Here is a 22,864-nt window from a genome sequence, read left to right as displayed (position 1 = left end):
GGTGCGTTGGTGAGCCCAAACGGAATCACAACGAACTCGTAATGTCCATAACGAGTCCAAAACGCAGTCTTCTCCACGTCCTCCTCTCTGACCCGGACCTGATGATACCTCGATCTCAAATCTATCGCGGAGAACCAAGATGCACCCTGCAACTAATCAAAGAGATCGTCTATCCTCGGGAGTGGATAACGGTTCTTCACCGTCAACTTGTTCAACTCCCTATAATCAATGCACATCCGGTGTGAACCGTCCTTCTTCCTGACGAAGAGTATCGGTGCTCCCCACAGGGAACTTCTCGTACGAATGAACTGCTTGCCCAGTAGTTCCTGCAGCTGTGAAGACAACTCCTGCATCTCTGGTGGGGCCAACCGGTACGACGCCCTGGCGATAGGGGCCACACCCGGCACCAGGTCGATCCGAAACTCGACCTGCCTCTCTAGAGGTATTCCAGGCAACTCCTCCGGGAACACATCAGCAAATTCCCTGACTACTGGAACCTCCGAAACTGAAATCTGATCCCTGGCTCGCGTATCCACTACATATGCTAGATAACCCGCACACTCGTGCTGAATATACTGTCGAGCCCTGGCAGCTGAACAAAACCCTAATCCCACTCTGGTGCCCTCGCCATATACAACCAGTTCTCTCCCACTTGGGGTTCGAACTACCACCCGCTGACCCTCACAATCAATTATGACGCCGAATCGACTGAGCCAGTCCATACCTACAATCATGCACACCTCCCCCATGGGAATCAGAATCAAGTCTATCGGAAAAGATACCCCGAAGATCACCAACTCACATCCTCGGTAAAACGAAGAAGCAGAAACCCCATGTTCGTTGGCGATGGAAACTCGCAACGGACACTCTAACTCGCCTACTGGCACACTGAACTCCCTACTAAATGTCTGAGATACGAAAGACCGACTCGCCCTTGAGTCAAATAAAACCAATGCAGATAAGGAGTTCACTAAAAACGTACCTAATCACATGCACAACAGATAAGCATAAAACAGATATAACAAATGAGATCGAAGATAGAAACATACCAACAACCACATCCGGTGCTGCCCTGGCCTCCTCTGCTGTAAGCTAGAAGGCACGCCCCTGAGCCTTCGGAGGCTCCGCCTTGACTGGCCTCCCATACGCAATCCTCAAAGTAACCGGTGCTGGAACCTGCGCCGGTTTGGCGGCGAGCCGCGGACAGTTGGTCTTCACATGACTAACCTGATGACAGTGATAGCATATCCTCATATCTGATGCAGGGGCGGACTGGCGACAGTCCCTAGCATAGTGCCCCTCCTTGCCACACTTGTGGCACCCTCCACCTGCTCGACAAACTCCAGAATGACTCCTACCGCACTTTCCACAAGTGTGGCTCTGCTGACCCCCGGTCCTAGAATCAGCGGTCTTAGACCGCTTCGGCGCTGGCTGAGACTGTGACGGGGCCTGACGCTGCTCCCTCAACTGCAGCTCTATCTCCAACTCACGCCGCCTAGCGGCTTCCTGTAGATCCAGAAGTGTATCACATCGCGGCGTGGCAACAAACTGATAGATGTCAGTCTTGAGCATGCTCAGATAACGAGTCATCTGGTCCTGCTCGGAAGAAAAATCTGGGCAGAACATCGCCCTCTCTGTGAACATGCGGGTGATCTCTATCACCGACTCTCCATCCTGCCTCAAACTCAAAAACTCCCGAGCCAGTCGCTCCCGCTCCACCCGTGGAACATAGCGGGCGCAGAACATATCCCTGAACTGCTCCCAAGTAACAGCAACTCTCTGATCATCAATGTATGACCCAGTCGTCAGTCTCCACCAGTCCTTGGCCCCGAGCCTCAGCAGGTTCATGGCACACCTGATCTTCTGGTCAGTAGGACACGAGCACGTGAAGAAATAGCCCTCCACGTCAAATAACCACCTCATGGCTCTAATCGCATCCTGAGTACCATCAAATGTCGGGGGCTTCATGTTATCAAAATCCCGGTACTGGAAACCCCGACCAGCTCCACTTCCTCCTGCCACGGTTACAGCTGATGCAGCTGGAGCGGCAGCCGTCTCTGCAAGGGCTGCGTAACGCTCATCAAAGTACTCAACCATAGCGGTCTTAATAGACCCGAACATCTTCGAAAGCTGTGCCCGGAACAAAGTGGCAACCTCATCATGCAGGATCTCTCGAATCCTGGCGTCTAACTCATCTGTCCCCATCTGTATCACAGGCTCAGGTTCAACTGGCACCTCCTGGCCTCCGTCTCCTGATCCTGATCCCGACCCAGATCCAGTCATGAATCGCCTCGTCATCACCATACTGAAAACACACCAAAGATATCAGATAATCTGCATAATAACGGGGAACCAACTCCCATCAAAACCCTAGGGGCTGTGACTTCCTTGCTACGCGTATGGGTCTTGTGCTTTCAGTAGTACGGGCCCATACTACCTTCCGCACCTACCCATATTTGTCTCAAGTATCATCACAACGCCCTAACAATATACAAAACATAGCGAGCGCTCAATCCCCACTTCTAGAGGAAAGCTAAGTATATCATAACTGGCCTATTGACCCATCATAGCTCAACCACCCATGAAACTTCCACCAACCCTGCAGCACTATTGTACACTAGCTATATATAATGCTAGACCCCATAGACTTTTGAATATCCAACCTTACCCTAAGCTCCCGATCAACAAAAATAGAACACAAGGCCAAGTCAAACATTCTCAGGCTATACGATCTTAATTATGTATAGTCGTGATGCATACACTAAGCGACTACAGTAATGATGTCAATCTCATGTCAAGAAAACCCTAGGCTAGCAGGCATCATATAATTAGGCAATTCTAGCATGCAATTCCTGAAGATCCCTAGCCTAGTACTAGCATGCTGTTCTAACATATTACATAATCAAATAACTGCTTGATATTTTGGGGTCTACTTACTGGCTCCGGCTGATCGTACACTCCACATCCTCCTTTACTTATTTTGAAAACCATAAAAACCATTTTGAAAATCCTTCCCTTGATTTGAGACTGGATTCACACGAGTGTTCCTCCAATTCACTCAAACCAAGGCTCTGATACCAACTTGTAACACCCATAAAAAATCAAGCCAATTTTAAACTTTTAAAACATTTCAAATCCATTAATTATTACAGAACTTGTTTTCAAAATGTTTCCTATCAGAGTATCCCAGAAACAGAGTCATAAAAGTGAGGAGTGGTACGATCAAAACTTTGCCTTACCATGATCTCCTGATGTACCTGAAGCAATAATTTGAAAATGTAAGCCCGAGAGCTTAGTGAGTTACCCCCAAAATACCAAACCTCATATAACCATAATCATATCAACAAATACAGACCAACATGCATCATGAGCCTTCAGTATGACTGGACCGCCTTGCAGGGCGTACAGCCTAACTGGACCGCTTCCGAGCCTTCGGTATGACTGGATCGACCCGCAGGCCTACAGTCTATCCGGACCGCCCACCGGCTATGTTGGCCTACAGCACAAAGCAAGACTGCCTCAACCCAACCCCGAACCACAACAAACATGTGCACAAAATGTCATACGCTAGACCATATCAAATATCAATCAATCGATATAACAGATTACTAATCATAACAACAACCTGAAATCGGGATACTGGCCTAACTGTTCACTAGCATGGCATCATCATAAAATCATAACATTTACCTAACCGATCACTCTCCTAGCTACTTGGAGATAACCAATAAACATATTATATCATGCTTCGAGTATCAATTCGTAAAGGGCCGGCCTTGGTGCCTTAGACCCTGTTGATATAGTGAGGATAACTCACCTCGCAAGTAGCCCGGAAGATAGTGTCAAACTCCTCCAAATGTAACTCCAACTCCAACACCTATATTCACCCATGACCTTTACTGTAAATATCCAATTTACCAAAGTACCCTTTGAAGTCAACTGGTCAATCCTTGGTCAAAGTTAAAGTCAGTTGTCGAGGTCAACAGTCCATGTTGACCTCAACTCGTCGAGTACCCTCAACTACTCGCCGAGTTTCGTGCCTAACTTGCCCACTCGCCGAGTCACTCGTCTAACACGCCGAGCCCAATGCAATCTTCATCGGACTCGACGAGTCATTCATCTGACTCGCCGAGTTCTTCATTCCTTCATCCATACATATGCTTTTTAAGCCATGCCAAGGCTCCATGCTGCAGATCCATCATACCAAGACCTGCTTATCACGTAAAGTTGCAAACTTTACGTGCATGCAACGCTCTAATGACTCATAATGCTAAATCCAACTTGGAATGGAGATTAACTCAAAAGGAAGGTTTCATACATGACAAAGCTGGAAACTTTATGAACCTAGAATCCAAGGAGGGTTCAGATCTGAAGTTGCTACTTCAGATCTAGCCTATACACAACAAGGACCTCATAACCAAGGCAAAAAGCCCTAAACTTCACCCACATGAGATCTAGAAAGAAAAGAGGCCAAGATCATGAATGGATACCTCAAACGAAGCTAACTGAGATAGGTTTGTATATCCACACGAGTCTCTTGCTGCTAGCTACTTGACCTTCAAGCTCCCTTCACAAGTTCCACCTTTCAAAGCTCAACAACACACTCAAATGAAGCTCTTACACGAAATAGGGTTTGCTGTACTCTCTAGAGGTTGTAAGGGACTAAGGGGGGGGGGGGGCTAATGATCCCTTAAATAGGGTGCAAAACCCCGTAATTTAGGGTTTCACCCTCCAGCTCCAACTCGTTGAGTCACTCTTTCGACTCGGCGAGTTGGTCACTTAAACACGTGACCCAAACCCGCTGCTACTCGATGAGTTAGGGCATCCCACTCGTCGAGTAGACCTTAAAACCTTAAAATTAGAGCCATAGTATTAATACCTGAGAATCGGGGCGTTACAATTCCCCTGTTCTTTGGATACAATTCGATCCTTCTACGGCCAAATCTCAATTTGTGGAAAGCCTTCGATGGCTTCCTTATGAAAACATCCATCTCTACCTCTCAAAGTCACCACTCCGTCCAGGGGTGGAGGTCAGAATCGTATGCTATCCACCCAGGCCGTGGTCACCACCTTCTTTTGTCCGATCCTTGTCCTTTTGAATGATCGTCACGCTTCTCTTGAGATCGAGATCAGTTTCCCAAGTCAAAACTTTTTTTTTTAATTTTTTTATCGAATTTGATATCATTGGAAAAAGGATAAAAAGTTATGAATTTCTATATTTTTAGTTTTTTTTAAAAAACACAAGCTCTACATGTTGAAAAAAATTTGGTTCCTTGGTTAATTATGGTTCTCTATTGAACATCACCATATATATATATATATATATATATATATATATATATATACATATATGTATATATATATATATATACATATATATATATATATATATATATATATATATATATATATATATATATATATATATATATATATATATATATATATATATATATATATATATATATATATATATATATATATATATATGGTCCGGTTCCAATGAGTACTCTTTTTTCGGTAAGGACTCGTGAGGAAACCTTAAAAAAATTGAAAAAAAAAAAATACAAATCATTCTTTAGAATGATAGACACATGGAATTTCTACCAATTTCACAACGTGAAACATCAACCCTCATGATGTGAGCCATGTTTGTGGTCAGAAAAGTGCGAAAATCATTCTTTAGAAGGAGAGATTGTTGAAGATTGAGAAATTGAAGATTAAATCATTACATTCGGTTTGAATGACTTGAATCTTGTCAACTTCTTTTGAATTTGTGTGTTTACTTCCAGTCAAGAGTAGATAATTTGTTTACTTTCGTTTAGCTAGATGAAACCTTGAAACTATGAGTTAGTTTAGTATTTATAGGATTTTATAAAGTTGTTTTGGTGCTTGTGTGTAATTATCATTACCCAACATGTTTAAGTTTGTATTTTTGTTCCTTAAACTCAAGTTAAGTGTAGCTTAGTGACCATTAAATTACATGAACTTGTTTACCTAGCAATTTAGTGACTATTAAATTACTAGAGCTAGGATTGACCACATCTTAAATAAGTGATAAAAGTAACAATTTTAGTTGTGTTGGAGAACATAATTGTAATCATAATTGTGTTTGCTTAATTGTCTTAGATAAATGTTACATAGACCAATTATCATCAATAACTAATTTTGTGTTTGCTTGTGTAGGACCATTACATAGTAGTACATGAATTTGTGAAAATATTAGTAGATTGGACAAATATTGCTAATTACATAATAATTGGTAACCGACTTTATTAATCCATAAATAATAACTAACCATAAGAAAAAGGTGGATCCGAAGCTAAACGAAAGTGTTTTTAATATTTTGATTACATCCATTTTTAGTTGTGTGCTTAAGTTAATCTGAATTTGCAAAATCACCCTTTTAATTATTGTTTGAATTTTAGATTAATCATAGTAATTATTCTTTTATACTAAATCTGTTCCCTGTGTTCGATACTCGACTATTTGTGCTATCCTATTTTCGATTAGGTCCATTGCCTTAGACGTAATAGTTAGTTAATTTAGTTGGATTAAACTTAGAGTATAATTATTTATGTATCAAGTTTTTGGCGCCGTTGCCGAGCAACGACTATTTAGTTGTTAGTTTAATTGCTTTAGGTTAGTCGATCCTTTTGTGGGATAAAAACCACAAAATGTTATTTTTCTGCTTTAGTTAAAATTCCTTAAATACTGAACTCACAACATGAGCATTCAATTCTCACGACGTGAGCTCCGAATTTTCACGTTTATTTCGTTTTTACATTCTGTTTTACTTTATTTGATTTACCACGACGTGGAAATACTTACCACAACGTGGTAATCAGTCGGTAGATTTTTCTTATTCAGTTTTAGTTCGTTTTTACATTTTTCTTTCGTTTTGTTTCAGTAGTATATGACCTACGAATCCAGTTCACCATTAAGATCACCATTTGAAGATCTTGAGTCAGCATTTCATAAGAAGAAGAACAAACATGTGGGAGAATCAAGAAACGACCCGTTAAGTGAAATCAAGTTTGAAAGCTTTGAGAAGACTCCTAACAAAAAGGAATTCGGTTACGAACCTGAAACCGAATCAGAAAAAGAAGAAAGCGAACCCAAAAACTAGCTAAGAAACAAATGGAAGACATTGGGACTTGTCTATGGAAGCATATAAGAAGATAATTCGTGAGGACACCGGTCCCGACATTCTGCAATCCGAAAATCCTGCTACCGCAACCTTCAAGCTCAAAGGACACATCCTTTACGCGCTAAAGGATATTCCATTCTCCGGAAAAGATCATGAAGATGCATACAAACACCTCGATGAAGTCAAGGACATTGCCGATTATTTCAAAATTCCGAATGTTCCACGTGAAATCGTGTTGTAGAAAATGCTTCCGGTTATCTTCAAAGGAGCGGCTAAATATTGGCCGAAGGCACTTCCGACTTTGGGCAACTTTACGGTTTTAGGGTGTAGACTGATAGGGTACTCATATACTGTGTTTAGGTGTCTTGTAGTAACGGTCTTCACTATCAGAGAGCTGTTGTGTTAGTCTGCTGTTTGCGAGGTGAGTCTTCTCACTATATTACCTATGTCATAGTAAGGCGCATGCTAGACTAGCTGGGTCTTATTTGCTGATTGTTATTATGTGTGTTATTTGAGTTGTTGATAACTCCAAGACTATTAATAGTCCACCGGGTTGCTGATAACAAATAGGATTGCTGAGAGCTCATATGACTACTGATAGTAATATGATTGGTGATAACCTATAATTGTTTATTATTTTGTGTTGTAAGTGATATTTTGGGGAACTCACTAAGCTTAACGCTTACACTTGTGGATTTAAATATCTTTCAGGTACTTCAGGTGATCGTGGGAATGCGGAGACTTGACTGTACACTCATATCGGTAGTTTTTCTGATTTCCATTTGCATGCCTTAAACACATCGATCTCTGACTTGCGCCTAAAATGGGACCAAAATGCTACAATCTTCATGTATGGGTCAAATAGGAGGTTAAACTCACATATAAAACATCACTAAGGCTCCAAACTAACAACTAAAAGCACGTTTTATCTTGGAGTTACCCAAACTCCAGGGAATTAAGACAAAAGGGACCAACTAAGCTCAAACTCCTAGATTTAACTTGCAAAAGCCTTAAAGGTGACAACTTAATAACATATAGAGCTTGAGAAGACACCAAGATGGTAGAAAATCTCTTGATTTGCTTCGCCTCACACAAAAGACATTCTTATATATATATATATATATATATATATATATATATATATATATATATAGAGAGAGAGAGAGAGAGAGAGAGAAGAAAGTTTTTTTATGACCAATATTTGTATGAGAACCCGAGAACTCATAATCTGGCCAAGTCTTTTTATAAACCAACACCATCACTAACTCGTAATGCAGCATTTAAGCCAAATTTAGGCTTAAAAGGTAAAAGAAAAAACATTTTTTGTTGAAATGTCCATAGGCATATATTAATTTGCCTATATACATATTTAAATATGCATCAAATGTGCAGATATGCACATTTTTTTGACATTCAGATATGCATATATGCTCGTATCAACAAAATAAATTAGTTTAATATTTTTTAGCCTAAAAATGACTTAAACGTAACATTTGAAAAATAATAGTAGTCTTCTTTTCAATATATATATATATATATATATATATATATATATATATATATATATATATATATATATATATATATATATATATATATATATATATATAGAGAGAGAGAGAGAGAGAGAGATAGAGAGAGAGAGAGAGAGAGAGAACTAGGTTCAAATGTTTCCAGCAACTATTATATGCATTTATGGACCAATGAGAATTTAAGAAAAAAGAAATCACTAATAATAAATATAAGGGTATAATAGTAATCTATACTATAATTAATTATGGTAAAATTGATAAAATCAAATAATATCCCCTTTAAATTAGGTTATCAGTTTTACAACCCTATAACATCACCACCCTTTCCCCGTTTTCACAAAATCCATCGTACACAACCATCATCATCTTGGCTGCCGACCACCACTGTCATCATCTCCATCGCCGACTCTTCGTGCTCCCTTGCCGCCACCGCCGGAAACCCGACAAGTCTTTGCCCTGTTTTGACTGTAGCATTTGCCTCGACTTCGTTAAAGATCCGGTGGTCACTGTTTGCGGCCACCTCTATTGTTGGCCGTGTATCTACAAATGGTTATCTTTCACCAACGATTCCGGCGCCAAGAAACTCAAGGAAGAATACATCGAAATTGTGAGATTTCTTGATTTTTTAGATTATATTCATAAAGTTTCGATCTTTTCCCAACCCCTTTTGGGTATAACAAGAAAGAAGGAATACCTGAGATAAAAAATGTAATCTTTACTTGAAATAGGGAGTTTTCTTAAATTGTGCAGATGGCTGCAAGAAATGCTAGAAATGCAAATGCCCAAGAAGCACCAGAAGTTGCTGCAAGTGAAAATGTTAGTAATGCTGCAGAAGGTGACTCTTTTGAAAAGGAAGTGGGAAACTTTATTGCTGGAGTCAACCAAAATAATAAAGTGGACGGGTCTTCTGTATGTCATCGGCTCTCTTTACATCCATTTTGATATAATGGTATATATAATTTTTAATAAAATAATGTAATTGTCATATCATATGCCAGGGTTCTAGAGTAAGCATTGAGGTTCAGAAGAAGCCGAGCCGTGCCTTCGGATCGATGTTTAGAAAGAGGAAACTAAATGCTGAATCAAAGGTCCGGTTTGTTGTAGTCAAGATTCTTTTATTTTGTTATTGTGGAGGGGTATTTTAGTCATTTTTGTTAAACTATTTGTTCGTTTGGGTTTTGGTTTGGGTACAGGCAACAGAGGAGATTAAGGTGGACCAGATCAAATCTTCAGTGTCATCTGGATGGGAGTAGTAGCCCTAGGTTAAGAAGGTAAGAGATACAGGTTGATAGATCTTTGAACATATTGGCATATTTTCTCTTTTGCTGTTTCTTCTTGTGCCTTCTCGTTTAACTTAATTAAGCTAATTCTATGAGAAATACTTTCTTAGCTTATCATCATAAACTGATTGGATGTTACAGCTATATTTTTAGCACTTTTACTTTGTTCAGAAAATTTTTGTGATCTTTGAACTGTCATATTTCCCACATTCTTGCTTATAATAATATGACCTTTTTCCAACGCATTGTCCTTTGTGTTAGCTACAATGTAGGCTCTAGAATAACTGTAATTAGATTATGTCGATTATTTGGATCAAGTGACTCGGGGAATACTTGATCAAGTGAATCGAGTATTACATTCTGTTAGAATAAATTAAAAGTCTTTAATGTCTAACACATTCTATTAGAATTTATAGTTTTATTCTTTTAGAATATACTAAAAGTTTTAATATTTTAAAGTTGATTATGTTTTATTTGTGGATATAGATTTTGAAGAGGCTGCCATTGATGTGGAAAAAGAAGAAAAGATGGAGAACGAGAGTATTCTAGCATAATGTATTCTTTCAGAATGGATTAGTCTTTTTGTTAGATTTTGATGTTTTTATTTTTATTTTTTTAACCATTCTTAGTTTTAATCTTTAAGAATAAATATAATTCTTAAACCATTATTAATCATTTTTTTTTCCAGAATGAATGTAATAATTGTTTAGTCTTATTCTTTACGAATTAATGTAATTAGTGATTCTTAACAGATAAAATCCGTATTCTTTATAAAATGTTATTCTTGATAATATGTTATATAATTCTTTAATCATGTTAATTATAAAAAATATATTGAATGAACCATATTATGCAAGAATATAATCGAAAATATATTTACTTGTTTATGTTTGACTCTCTGTCATTCTGACAGAATAAAATCGGTTAGTATTAGAAATTATAATAGAATTAAATTTGAATTAATTAAAAAAATTCAGATTTAAAAAAAGGAAATTAATTATCCCTTAAAATCCGGAAATTTCCTTTTTAATGTAGGTTAATTGAACAAAACACTCTTCATTTTCGTAGACCCTCAGATCATGACCATTGATTTTATTCATCCGTTGGTGTAGAATTGTGCTTACGGGCACACAATAGATGTAAGAAACAAAATAACCTAGCACTATACATACATATATATATATATATATATATATATATATATATATATATATATATATATATATATATATATATATATTAAGCGTAATTAATGTAACTTTAAACCAAACCAAACTAGTAACCTAGATAAGAACTTTAATTGAGAAGAAAGAATATTTAGAGAGAATAAGAAAGTTATATCACTTATGAAAATGTAACTTTAGGTGTGTTTCATCATTTACAATGGAGGTGTATTTATACTACAAATTTTACTAACATATAATTGTAACTAGTTAGAATTTTTGACAAATTTACCATGTACCAATTATTATGTCATCCACCAATTATTTACAACACTCCCCTTGAACGACATCATTTCAAATTTAGCGTTCAACTTTGACGTACTGCTTCATTAAAAACCTTGCTAAAGAAAACCCAGTGGGAAAAAGTTTTAGCGAAGGGAAAAAGAGTGTAGTGTATAGTTGACTCCCCCTTATTTAGACATCTGTTACATTATATTCTACGCACATGTCGCATTCCGAAGCCATGGACATGTTTCCTGAAGATTGCAGTAGGAAGTGCCTTCGTAAAAAGGTATGCTGCATTGTTGCTGGATTGAACATATTTGATTTCAACTTGATGGTTCTTTATAAGCTCTTGAGTGTAATAGAAAAACTTTGGAGGTATATGTTTTGTCCTGTCGCTTTTGATATATCCTTCTTTCATTTGAGTGACACATGCTGAGTTATCTTCATACATTAAAGTTGGACCTATATCCTTTTCAAGTCCACATGAAGTTAAAACTAGTTGTGTCATCGATCTTAACCATGTACATTCTCTACTAGCTTAATTTAGTGCAATTACTTCAGCATGATTTGAGGATGTGGCAATAAGTGTTTGCTTTTGTGAATGCCAGGAAATTGCAGTACCTCCATTCATGAATACGTATCCAGTTTGAGATCTAGCTTTATGGAGATCAGACAAATAACCTGCATCTGCATAACCAATCAAGCCTTGTTTTGAACTGTTAGATAAAATAACCCTAAATCACCAGTTCCTCGAAGGTATCGACAAATATGTTTGATTCCATTTCAATGTCTTTTTGTTGGGGATGAACTAAATCTTTCTAGCAATTTTATAGCGAAAGAAATGTTAGGTCAAGTACAATTGGTAAGATACATAAGAGCTCCAATTGCATTAAGGTATGGTACTTTTGGACCAAGGACTTCTTTATTTTCTTCGCATGGACGAAATGGATCCTTGTCAATATTTAATGATCTAACAACCATTGGAGTGCTTAAAGGATTGGCATTGTCCATATTGGAAACATCTCAAGACTCTTTCTGTGTAATTTGATTGATGCACAAGTATTCCGTTAGGCATATGCTCAATTTGTAAACCAAGACAATATTTGGTTTTTCCAAGGTCTTTCATTTCAAATTCTTTCTTCAAAAGTTCAATCACTTCAAGGATTTCTTTATTTGTTCCAATAATGTTTAGATCATCAATATAGACAGCAATGATCACATATCCGAATGTTGATTTCTTAATAAATACGCATGGACAAATAGTATTATTTTTATAACCTTTACTTGTCAAATAATCGCTTAAATGATTGTACCACATGCGCCCATATTTCTTTAACCCATACAAATATCTTTGTAGTTTTATAGAACACATTTCTTTGGGTTTTGCACTTAATGCTTCAGGCATTTAAATCCTTCAGGGATTTTCATATAGATATCACTATCAAGTGATCCATACAAGTAAGTTGTAACAACATCCATAAGACGCATCTCTAAATTTTTAGAGACTGCCAAGCTGCTTAAATATCTAAAGGTGGTTGCATCCATTACCGGTGAATAAGTTTCCTCATTATCAATTCTAGGTCTTTGAGAGAAACCTTGAGCAACAAGCCTGACCTTGTATCTTATAATTTTGTCTTTCTCATTTCTTTTTCGTACGAAGATCCATATATATCCTAATGGTTTCACAACTCTAGGTGTGAGGATAATGGTCCCAAAAACCTTTCTCTTGTTAAGAGAATTTAATTCAACTTGCACAACTTCCTTCCATTTAGCCTAATCATTTCTTCTTTGACATTCCATGACAGATTGTGGTTCGGGATCATCATTCATAATATCACATGCAACTGAATAAGAAAATATTGCACTTATATTGTCAGTTTCATTTTGGTTACATATTCTATTTGTTTGACCATAATTTTGTGCATCATCCTCCTTTCCTGGGGGAATTTGAATAATTCATGTTTCTCTATGAACACTTTCCTCATGATCTAGTGTATTTTCTGCTTCTCTTTTTTTTTTCATGGGTTCTTATCCTTAGAACCAAATGGCCTTCCACTCTTTAGGCGTATTTTAGACTCTTGAGTGACTTTATCATCAGATTGTCCATGTGGAATTTCAATTCGAGCTGGAACATTGACTGCTGGTATATATGATTTAGTCGCCCTTTTTGTGTCAGTAAATGCATCAGGTAATTAATTTTCCATTTCTTGGAAATGCATTATCTTTTGAACTTCCATGTCACATTGCTTTGTGTGAGGGTCAAGATATGATAAAGAAGGCTCATGCCATGACACATCCTTTTCTAGAATCTTCTTTTCTTCCCTAGGAATGGGAAATTTGCCTCATCAGATTGGCAATCTGCTAGGCGTGCTGTAAAAACATCACTTGTTAATCGTTCTAGATATCTTATAATAAAGACTGACTCATAACCAAAATTTCTTTGAGGACCCATTTTTGTCCGTTGAGGTGGTGCAATAGGGACATATGCTACACACCTAAAAATTCTCAAATGGGATATATTTGGATCTTTACCAAAAGAAATTTGTAGTGGAGAATGTACATGGTATGAGCTTGGTCTCATGCATATTAATGATCTAGCATGTAAGATTGCATGGCCCCAAACAAAAACATGAAGTTTGGTCCTCATTATCAATGGTCTAGCTATTAGCTGGAGACGTTTAATCAGTGATTCGGCTAAACCATTTTGTGTGTGTACATGAGCAACTGGATGCTCAACAACAATTCCTACAGACATACAATAGTCATTAAATGCTTGTGAAGTAAATTCACCAGCATTATCAATTCTCACTCTTTTGATAGTATAATCAGGGAAATGTGCCCTTAATTTAATAATTTGAGCAAGAAACTTTGCAAATTCCATATTACGAGTTGATAATAGGAAAACATGAGACCATTTGCTGGATGCATCTATTAAGACCAATATTCTAATTGGCGTGAGGCGTGGCGTGACGGCAAGGCCAAACTTCAAGCTTAACGAGCCATGGCGATCCATGACGTTTTTCAAGGCGTGATGTAAGACACCGATTTTGTATTAATTTATAATTATATTACCACATAAATATAAATTTATGTTAAATATAACTACTTTTTAAAAGTGTTATATCAATACCTAATAACAAAAAGTTAACAAAAAACACAATACTTGTATCCCCAATTAGAAAAAAACATAACAAAGAGAAAAAAAACGTGCCTCAAACAAAAAAACACACACCATAACACGCCATGGTATGCCATATCACGCCTTTCCATGCGCTACGCCTAACAACAACGTTATGAAACTTTTCGTAACGGCGACGCCACGCCTCACGCCATGGCACGCCTTGGCGCGCGCCATGACGCGCCTTTTAGAACACTGATTAAGACCATAAAGTATCTAAATGGTCCAGATGGTGGATGAATCGGACCACATATGTCACCTTGAATTCTTTCTAGAAGTCTAGGTAACTCCCTTTCAACGTTCATTGGAGAATGTTTTGTAATTAACTTTCCAAGGGAACAAGATGTACATGGTCTTACGCTATTGGATTGAGGGAATTTTTGGTCCTTGAAGGGGTGCCCATGTGTATTCTCAATTATCTTTCACGTCATTGTTAATCCTGGGTGGCCCAACCTATCATGCCATAAACTGAATGTACTAGGATCACAATGTTTTCCTTTGATTACCATATTTGATTTAATCATATGTATATATGTATAATGCAGACCAGAATTAAGTGTTGATAGTTTTTCAAGCACATGGTTTTTGTCTATAATATATGTATATTTCTTATTTTCAATGGTCACAGTTTTTGTGTCATATCCTTTGAAATATATGTCATTGAAACTTAGTAAGTTTCTATTAGACTTTAGAGAAAATAAGGCATTTTCTATAGAAAAGCTTGTATCATTTGGTAATATAAAATAGGCTTTCCCAGTTTCCTCTATCAAGTCGGCAGGAGCTGATATTGTATGTATGACTGTTTTTGTTGGTACTAATTTTGAAAAATATTTCTTTGATTTCAGAATAGTATGCGCACTACCACTATCTGCTACACAAATATCTCTAACCTTTTCTTGGTGTTGTGTTCAAGTTGGATTCATATTAAACTTCACATATGAAAGAAATAATAAGTGAATAAACATAATCATAATAATTATTATAAAGAAAGTTCATTTATTTTAGGAAAGACATTACATGAAAAACAAATGAAGGAAAAACAGGTTTACTAGAACAATAATAGAAATTTTTAGTTTATGTCTTCTATGTCATTACAGAAATCAAAAGTTAGTGGAGTGAATTCAAAATTATCAATGAGGTTTGCTTCTTTTCCTTTTCCTTTAATGGACTTTTGATAAAGTTGACAAAGATGTGCAGGTGTGCGATAGGTCCTTGACCAATGGCCTGTGCTACCACATCTATAACATGAACCATCAGATTTTTGTGATGTCTCAGCATCATGCCTTGACACTTTGGCCTTGTCTTGTGTATGGACATTATTTCTTTGTGAAGATTGGTAGTTATTTCTTTTCTGGCCACGACCACGATTATTACCTTGTCCATGACCAAAATTATGGTTCTGATCATGGCTTTGGTTTCGATTAAAATAGACATAACCTCGTCCTCGTCCTCGACCACGACAACACACTCGTCCACGTGTATTGTTTTGATGACCATCAGTATTTGTAGCATTTGCTTCAGGAAGTGCTACTGATCCCGTTGGACGAGATTCATGGTTTTTCATCAAGAGCTCATTGTTTTGCTATGTAACAAGCAAGCATGCATTCAGTTCAGAATATCTTGTGAACTTTTGCAAACGATATTGGTGCATCAAGGTAATGTTTGTTGCATGAAATGTGGAGTAAGTTTTCTCCAACATATCTTCATCAGTAACTTCTTGTCCACAATACTTGAGTTGTGAATATATTCTGAACAAAGCTGAGTTGTACTCATTTACTTTCTTGAAGTCTTGAAACCTCAATGTTCTCCATTCATCTCTAGCATTTGGAAGTATAACTTCCTTTTGATGATCGAATCTTTCTTTCAAAAGATTCTAGAGAATACTTGGATCAGTAACATCAAGATATTCAAATCTCAACATTTCATCAATATGATTACGAATGAAAAGTTGTGCTTTTGCTTTGTCTTGTGCAAGCAATTATTAAATTCATATATAGCATTTGAGATTCCCATGGACTCAAGATGCATTTTTACATATATCATCCATGGCACATAATTTTTCCACTAACTTCAAGTGCTGCAAACTCGAGCTTTGCAATGTTGGACATATTGTAACTATAAATTTTAAACAAAATAAAAAATTAAAATTAAAATCCATTTATTTCAATAAATATTACACAAAAAACAAGCGGTAAAGCTAAAATTACATACAAGCCTAAAAGTAGATGCAATTCCATATTATCTTCGATGTTATGAATTGCGATGAAAAGAAACATGACTATTATAGTCATGATTATCACAAAAGGATGAAACATCTTAAAGCTTGATTTTTTGAAATTGATTTGTTTGATAAAAGAGAAAAATATTTGTTGTGGGTAGAATAAGCAGGGTAAAGATGTTTATTTATAGTAAAAAAATATAGCCGTTGTTTTTGCTGTTTATAACCGTTGCATATATATATATATATATATATATATATATATATATATATATATATATATATATATATATATATATATATACACGTTGTGTATATATGTATATGTACATTATAAATCATTTAATAAGACTTATAACTAATACATAATTTTACTTGGTATAATTTTACTAATTTTTTTTGTTTTTTAGATGAAATATTATCATTAATTGTATAGTTCAATACATATCGATTGAAGGCAAACGGGCAACAAGCTGCGCCGCTAGCCCTTTCTGGATAGCAAAACCAATTCTTTTGAAAACTACATTTGTGGATCTAGGAGATATGACATTAGAATGCATGACCCGTTGGACTCTATTGAGGAGCTCCACCGCCTCTGGTGCGAGAAAACCAAATGTATCGAATGCAAAAGGAACAAACACATGTTGATTTGCTATACATGCATTCTCGTGCTTTACCACTTTGCACGCAACGGCTTTCAAAGCGGCATGCCCAGCTGTGAAACCCCCGCTCCCCAAACCAACGAGACGAGAGACCCCAGTAAGATCCACGCACGCATGCTTCCCTCCTATCCATCCAAAGACCAAAATGTCAGCCGGTCTAAGTGTGGACCTTCCATCCTGCGGGTCCGTCAAAAAGTTCACTGGCGCTTCTTTCTTCACAGAAATACCAGCACGCCGACAAGCATCAAAGAGAACATCCCGAACCACATCATGTCTATACTTGAAACCAGGGAGCATAAATAAATGTTAGTATATATATGAAGAGTATCTAAAATATGAATAAACATTGACATGTATAAATAAATGTAAGTATATATAAATAAAAATTAATTGCATAATTTAAATATTAGTATGCATAAATAAAAGTTATTTGCATAATGTGAATGTTAGTATGCATAAATAAAAGTTAGTTGCATAATGTAATGTTAGTATAAATAAAAATTAGAATACATAAACAATTGTTAGTATAAGAAATAAAAATCGTTAGTAGTCCATAATGTATAAGTTTTATAAATTCATTAGTATTATTATTATTTTAATATGATGAAGGTTTTTATAATTAATAATGTTTTTACTAAGTAATACATACCTTGATTAAGATAGATGTGATTTCCACTTGTTAAATAACATTGATTTGAACTTTCGTGTTGATATTGTGTTATAAATTAAGCGTAATTAATGTAACTTTAAACTAAACCAAACTAGTAACCTTGATAAGAACTTTAATTGAGAAGAAATAATATTTAGAAAAAATAAGAAAGTTATATCACTTACGAAAATGTAACTTTAGGTGTGTTTCATACTTTACAATGAAGGTACAATGGATGTGTATTTATACTACAAATTTTACTAACATATAATTATAACTAGTTAGAAATTTTGACAAATTTACCATGCACCAATTATTATGTCATGCATAAATTATTTACAACATTACCAATTAATTGCAGTTCTTTATGATAAAAAGATAAATTCTTTATGATAAAAATTATTAAAATATGAAATTAAAATTTTTTAACAGAACTGAGCACTGAAGATAATTAGGAAAGTCAATGTTTGTTTGATTAGGACATCGGTTAGGAAAGTGAATAGATAGCCAAAGTTGAAAGGTATAGTTTTTGTTTTTATGTAAATGTTTGGAAGAAATTTTTTATAAAAACCAAAATCTTTCTTAATAATTTTTGGATTAAAAGCCTCTCTCTCTCTCTCTCTCTCTCTCTCTCTCTCTCTCTCTCTCTCTCTCTCTCTCTCTCTCTCTCTCTCTCTCTCTCTCTCTCTCTCTCTCATTTGACATTTTTATCTTATAATTAAAAGTAAAAAGGTTTTAAAAAATTCTCAAATGTTAGTGCTGTTTTTTAATTAGTTTATAAGTTATCAATTAACTAGTTAGTCACAAATTCAGTTCGACGACACTTCCTGATGGCCTATAAATACTTCATGTAATTACTTTATTTTCACAACAATTAAACAATTATTCTCTTTTTCTTTCTTTCACTTTTGAGTTTTGACCGACACTTTTTCAATGATGAACTTGCAAAGGCAAAATTTGTTTGTTTTCTTGCTCTTAATCATAATCACCACCAATGTTTTCGCCGAGTGCACTTGCGAACGAGAAGAAGACGAGGGCAAAAAGAGTGAAGCACTCAAGTATAAACTCATTGCTCTTGCTTCAATCCTCATATTTGGTGGCATCGGTGTTTGTATACCCTTCATCGGAAAAATCGTTCCAGCACTAAGTCCGGAGAAAGATGGTTTCTTTATAATCAAGGCATTCGCTGCTGGAGTCATATTGGCTACTGGTTTCATTCATATACTCCCTGATGCATTCGAGACCTTAACATCTCCTTGTTTGAAAGAACACCCATGGGGAGAATTCCCGTTTACAGGTTTTGTTGCGATGGTCGCAACCATTCTGACTCTCTTGTTTGAGACTTCATCCGCGGCTTATCAGGTCAGATCTCATACACAAGCACGCATAAAGAATTATGGAGATGAGGAGATAAACCAGGCGCCTAGTGGTCAAGTGGCTGCTCATACTCATGCATCTCATGGACATGCTCATGGATCTATGACCCATGTTGAGGATGGTTCTTCGGGTTTATCACAAGTTGATCGCTATCGAATTGTTTCCAAGGTAAATTAATTCATCTTCTTCCTCCTGTACGTTTTCTGGAAATTATATAAGTTTTTTATATTTGTCCTATAAATCTTAAAGTTAAATTAAGGACCCATTATTTGATTAGGACGTTGATTCCTGGTTTCAATAGTCAAAATATTATTGGATAGCAAGAAACAAGCCATTAATGTCAAGCGTGAAAAGAATCTGTTGACCATAGCTTTAGCGTGCGAAGTCATCTGTCTCAAAGAAGTAAAAAAGCATATTTGAAACATTAAGCTTTTGTATTGCATGAACACAATATCGGTAATTTATTTATATAAATGTGTTAATTAATTAAACATGAGATTTTAAAATATTTTGATACAATTCACATTTAGGCGTTTGTTTGGATTGATCAAGGGACTCTAAATCAAACTGAGAAAGATGAGAATAATAGCATTATACAAGTATATTTACGAAGTGAAATTACTAATGGTAAAATGTATAACATCTATTATTTTATGTATATGGTGTATATCACATTTATTTGTGTAACTTAGATACTCCTAGAATATCTTAGGTAGATATTTACTTTCCATATGATAATTAAGGATGACCACTTGTATATACTGAGATATTCGGGAATCAATGAAATCAAGATTCTATCTTAGCTATATTTACTTTCCATATGATAAAAATGACCACTTGTATATACTGAGATATAAGGGAATCTTCGAAAACAAGACATTGAAGGCTCACAACATGTTTTCTAATAATTACTACTTAGTAGAACTCCAATTTTTTGTTAAATATATAATTGATGGCCGATTAAGAAAAATAAATTAGGGTATACATATATATAGTAATTTTTTATCAATGAAAAGGTGTTGCTATAAAAGGTAATTTATTTATGAAAGATCTTGAAGTATATGAAGTATATAATGAGAGAAAATTATAGTTTTTGATTAGGAATTTAGGGTTTGTGAAATTTTTAATTTTGGTGTTTTTTAGTTTTTTGTTAGTTACAAGTATTTATTTATTATTATTTTTTAAAAAAAAACCTTCAGATGCGTCAAATGTAGTTTGTCGGGCCAAATTTCCGTTTTCTTAGAATGAAGTTTTTATTTGGATATGCATTTGATTTGGAAAGGGTATGCATTTTCAATAGAAAATCAATATTTCTAGTAACTAGCCAGTGACATAAATGACGACAATAAATAAAATGAAAATGTAAAAATATGCGTTCATTATTGAATAATAACATAAACCAATATATACAAAATTTATAGCAAAATAATAACATAAAAGTAGTGTTTTTACGTTTTTATTTTATTTAGTGTCTTCGTTTCAACCTATTTCTAATAACACATTATATGTAACAATGTATATGAATCACATAATTTGCATTCTTTTCCCTAAAAACTTGTATACTACACTTGTGATTACTGCAGGTGCTGGAATTGGGCATCATTGTTCATTCAGTTATTATAGGATTGTCTATGGGTGCTTCTGAAAGTCCAAAAACCATAAAACCACTAGTCATTGCATTGACTTTCCACCAATTTTTTGAAGGAATAGGTCTTGGAGGATGCATCTTTCAGGTATTAATCTCAATACCAATTGTTCATGTCAGAAAATGTATAAGATGATTAATTGATTGAAGAACAATTACTAGACTCGAGCTGCCGACCCATCGATTCTATATACAAATGATGAAAAAAACGTATAAAGAATACATTACCAAAGATTCAGTACATTATATTCTAGCCATAGCCCACAGGTTCAACCTTTTTTTTTTTTTTACATGAAAGAATTCATAGATAACAAATAACCCACTACAAAACCTTTCATTAATTTTGTTTCAAATGTAAAACTAAAATCATGTTGATACTTTTAACATCTCTCGTAGTTATGTACATGATTATATTAATTGTCATGAAAAAAATAATAACATAACAAATTATCTCATAAATAACTTTTCATTGATATTAAATACAAGATTAAAATAATTATGTTAAAACATTTAACAGTTCTTCAAGTTATGTATTTCATGATTAGTGTTGTATCACTAAACTAATCCATATTTATATAGAAAACCTAGTTCTAACATAGAAACCATCTTTGTCACTAGTTGACTACCCTCTAGCTAGAGAAGCATATATAAATTTTTATGGTATTTTTAGTTAAGAATTTCTTATTGTTATATCTTTTTCTTTATAAAAAAGATGACAATATAATTATTTCAAACTTTCTTGCAGGCGGAATTAAAGTCATTATCTGTAATTATAATGGGAGCACTTTTTAGCCTTACAACCCCTATTGGTATTGTCATTGGGATAATAGTAACCAATTCGTACGACGAAAATAGTTCTACTGCACTAATAGTAGAGGGTGTATTAAACTCTGCATCAGCAGGAATCTTAATCTATATGGCACTTGTGGACCTTCTTTCACCAGACTTTATGAACCCACGTTTGCAAAAGAAGAAGACGCTTCTGATTGGTTCAAATGTTTCTCTTCTTTTAGGTGCTGGTCTTATGTCGTTGCTTGCAAAGTGGGCTTGACTTTATTTATTTGTAAATATAGTGCGGGTGTAAAGCGATTATTTGTTTTCATATATTTATAACTCTGTGTTTTGATATTTTTTTGGATGTGTGTTTTGAAACTGATTATTTAATATGGATTACATAATCAGCGGTATGCGGCAAAATAATGTTTTGATTTGTTTTGTTGTTATACGTTGTAATATTTTATTTTGACGGTGTTGGGTGCAAATTATGATTATTATAATCATTAATTAATAAAATGAAGTTGTTATCTATATTTGAGATAATACAGTAGTCTCTATGGAGTTTGCATCAAATAATGCCTTCGGATTCCACTAACTTGTTTCTGATGTATTTGAAACATGTATGGGTTGATGCTTCTCATATTTTTCCTTGAATAATATGTAATAGATTCTTGCAATGCTAGTGAATGGCATGGGAACATGATATGTGTAAACAATTTAATAATTTTGCTTAATTGCCACTTTTATCACCGATATGGAATTGTTACAGTGAGGCATATTCACATAATCACAAATCTATAAGTTAGGATCCATTAACAAAATTAATTACAAAATCACCAACAATTATACGAGGTCAGTGTTTATTTGTTGGGTTTTATTCAAAAATCGAATTTAAAAACACATACATGACAACGGAAACATTTAAAATTTGAATAACATAAAACTATT

At 35.2% G+C, this 22,864-nt stretch overlaps 1 protein-coding gene across 1 annotated transcript; it reads left to right on the top strand.

Annotated features, from left to right (window-relative positions):
* The first annotated feature begins 18,981 nt into the window (after positions 1–18,981).
* LOC145108974 (zinc transporter 3-like) lies at positions 18,982–22,299 on the top strand. Its single transcript, XM_079046068.1, has 3 exons — positions 18,982–19,662; positions 21,078–21,227; positions 21,885–22,299. Exons 1-3 carry the CDS (start codon positions 19,051–19,053, stop codon positions 22,188–22,190), a joined length of 1,068 nt encoding a protein of 355 aa, XP_078902194.1. The 5' UTR covers positions 18,982–19,050; the 3' UTR covers positions 22,191–22,299.
* The last annotated feature ends 565 nt before the right edge of the window (positions 22,300–22,864 follow it).

Source organism: Lactuca virosa, chromosome 4, assembly GCF_052849685.1.
Source record: "Lactuca virosa cultivar CGN04683 chromosome 4, Lactuca_virosa_CGN04683_v6, whole genome shotgun sequence".
In the NCBI taxonomy this organism is placed as follows: domain Eukaryota; kingdom Viridiplantae; phylum Streptophyta; class Magnoliopsida; order Asterales; family Asteraceae; genus Lactuca; species Lactuca virosa.
This window is presented reverse-complemented; position numbering and strand designations above follow the sequence as displayed.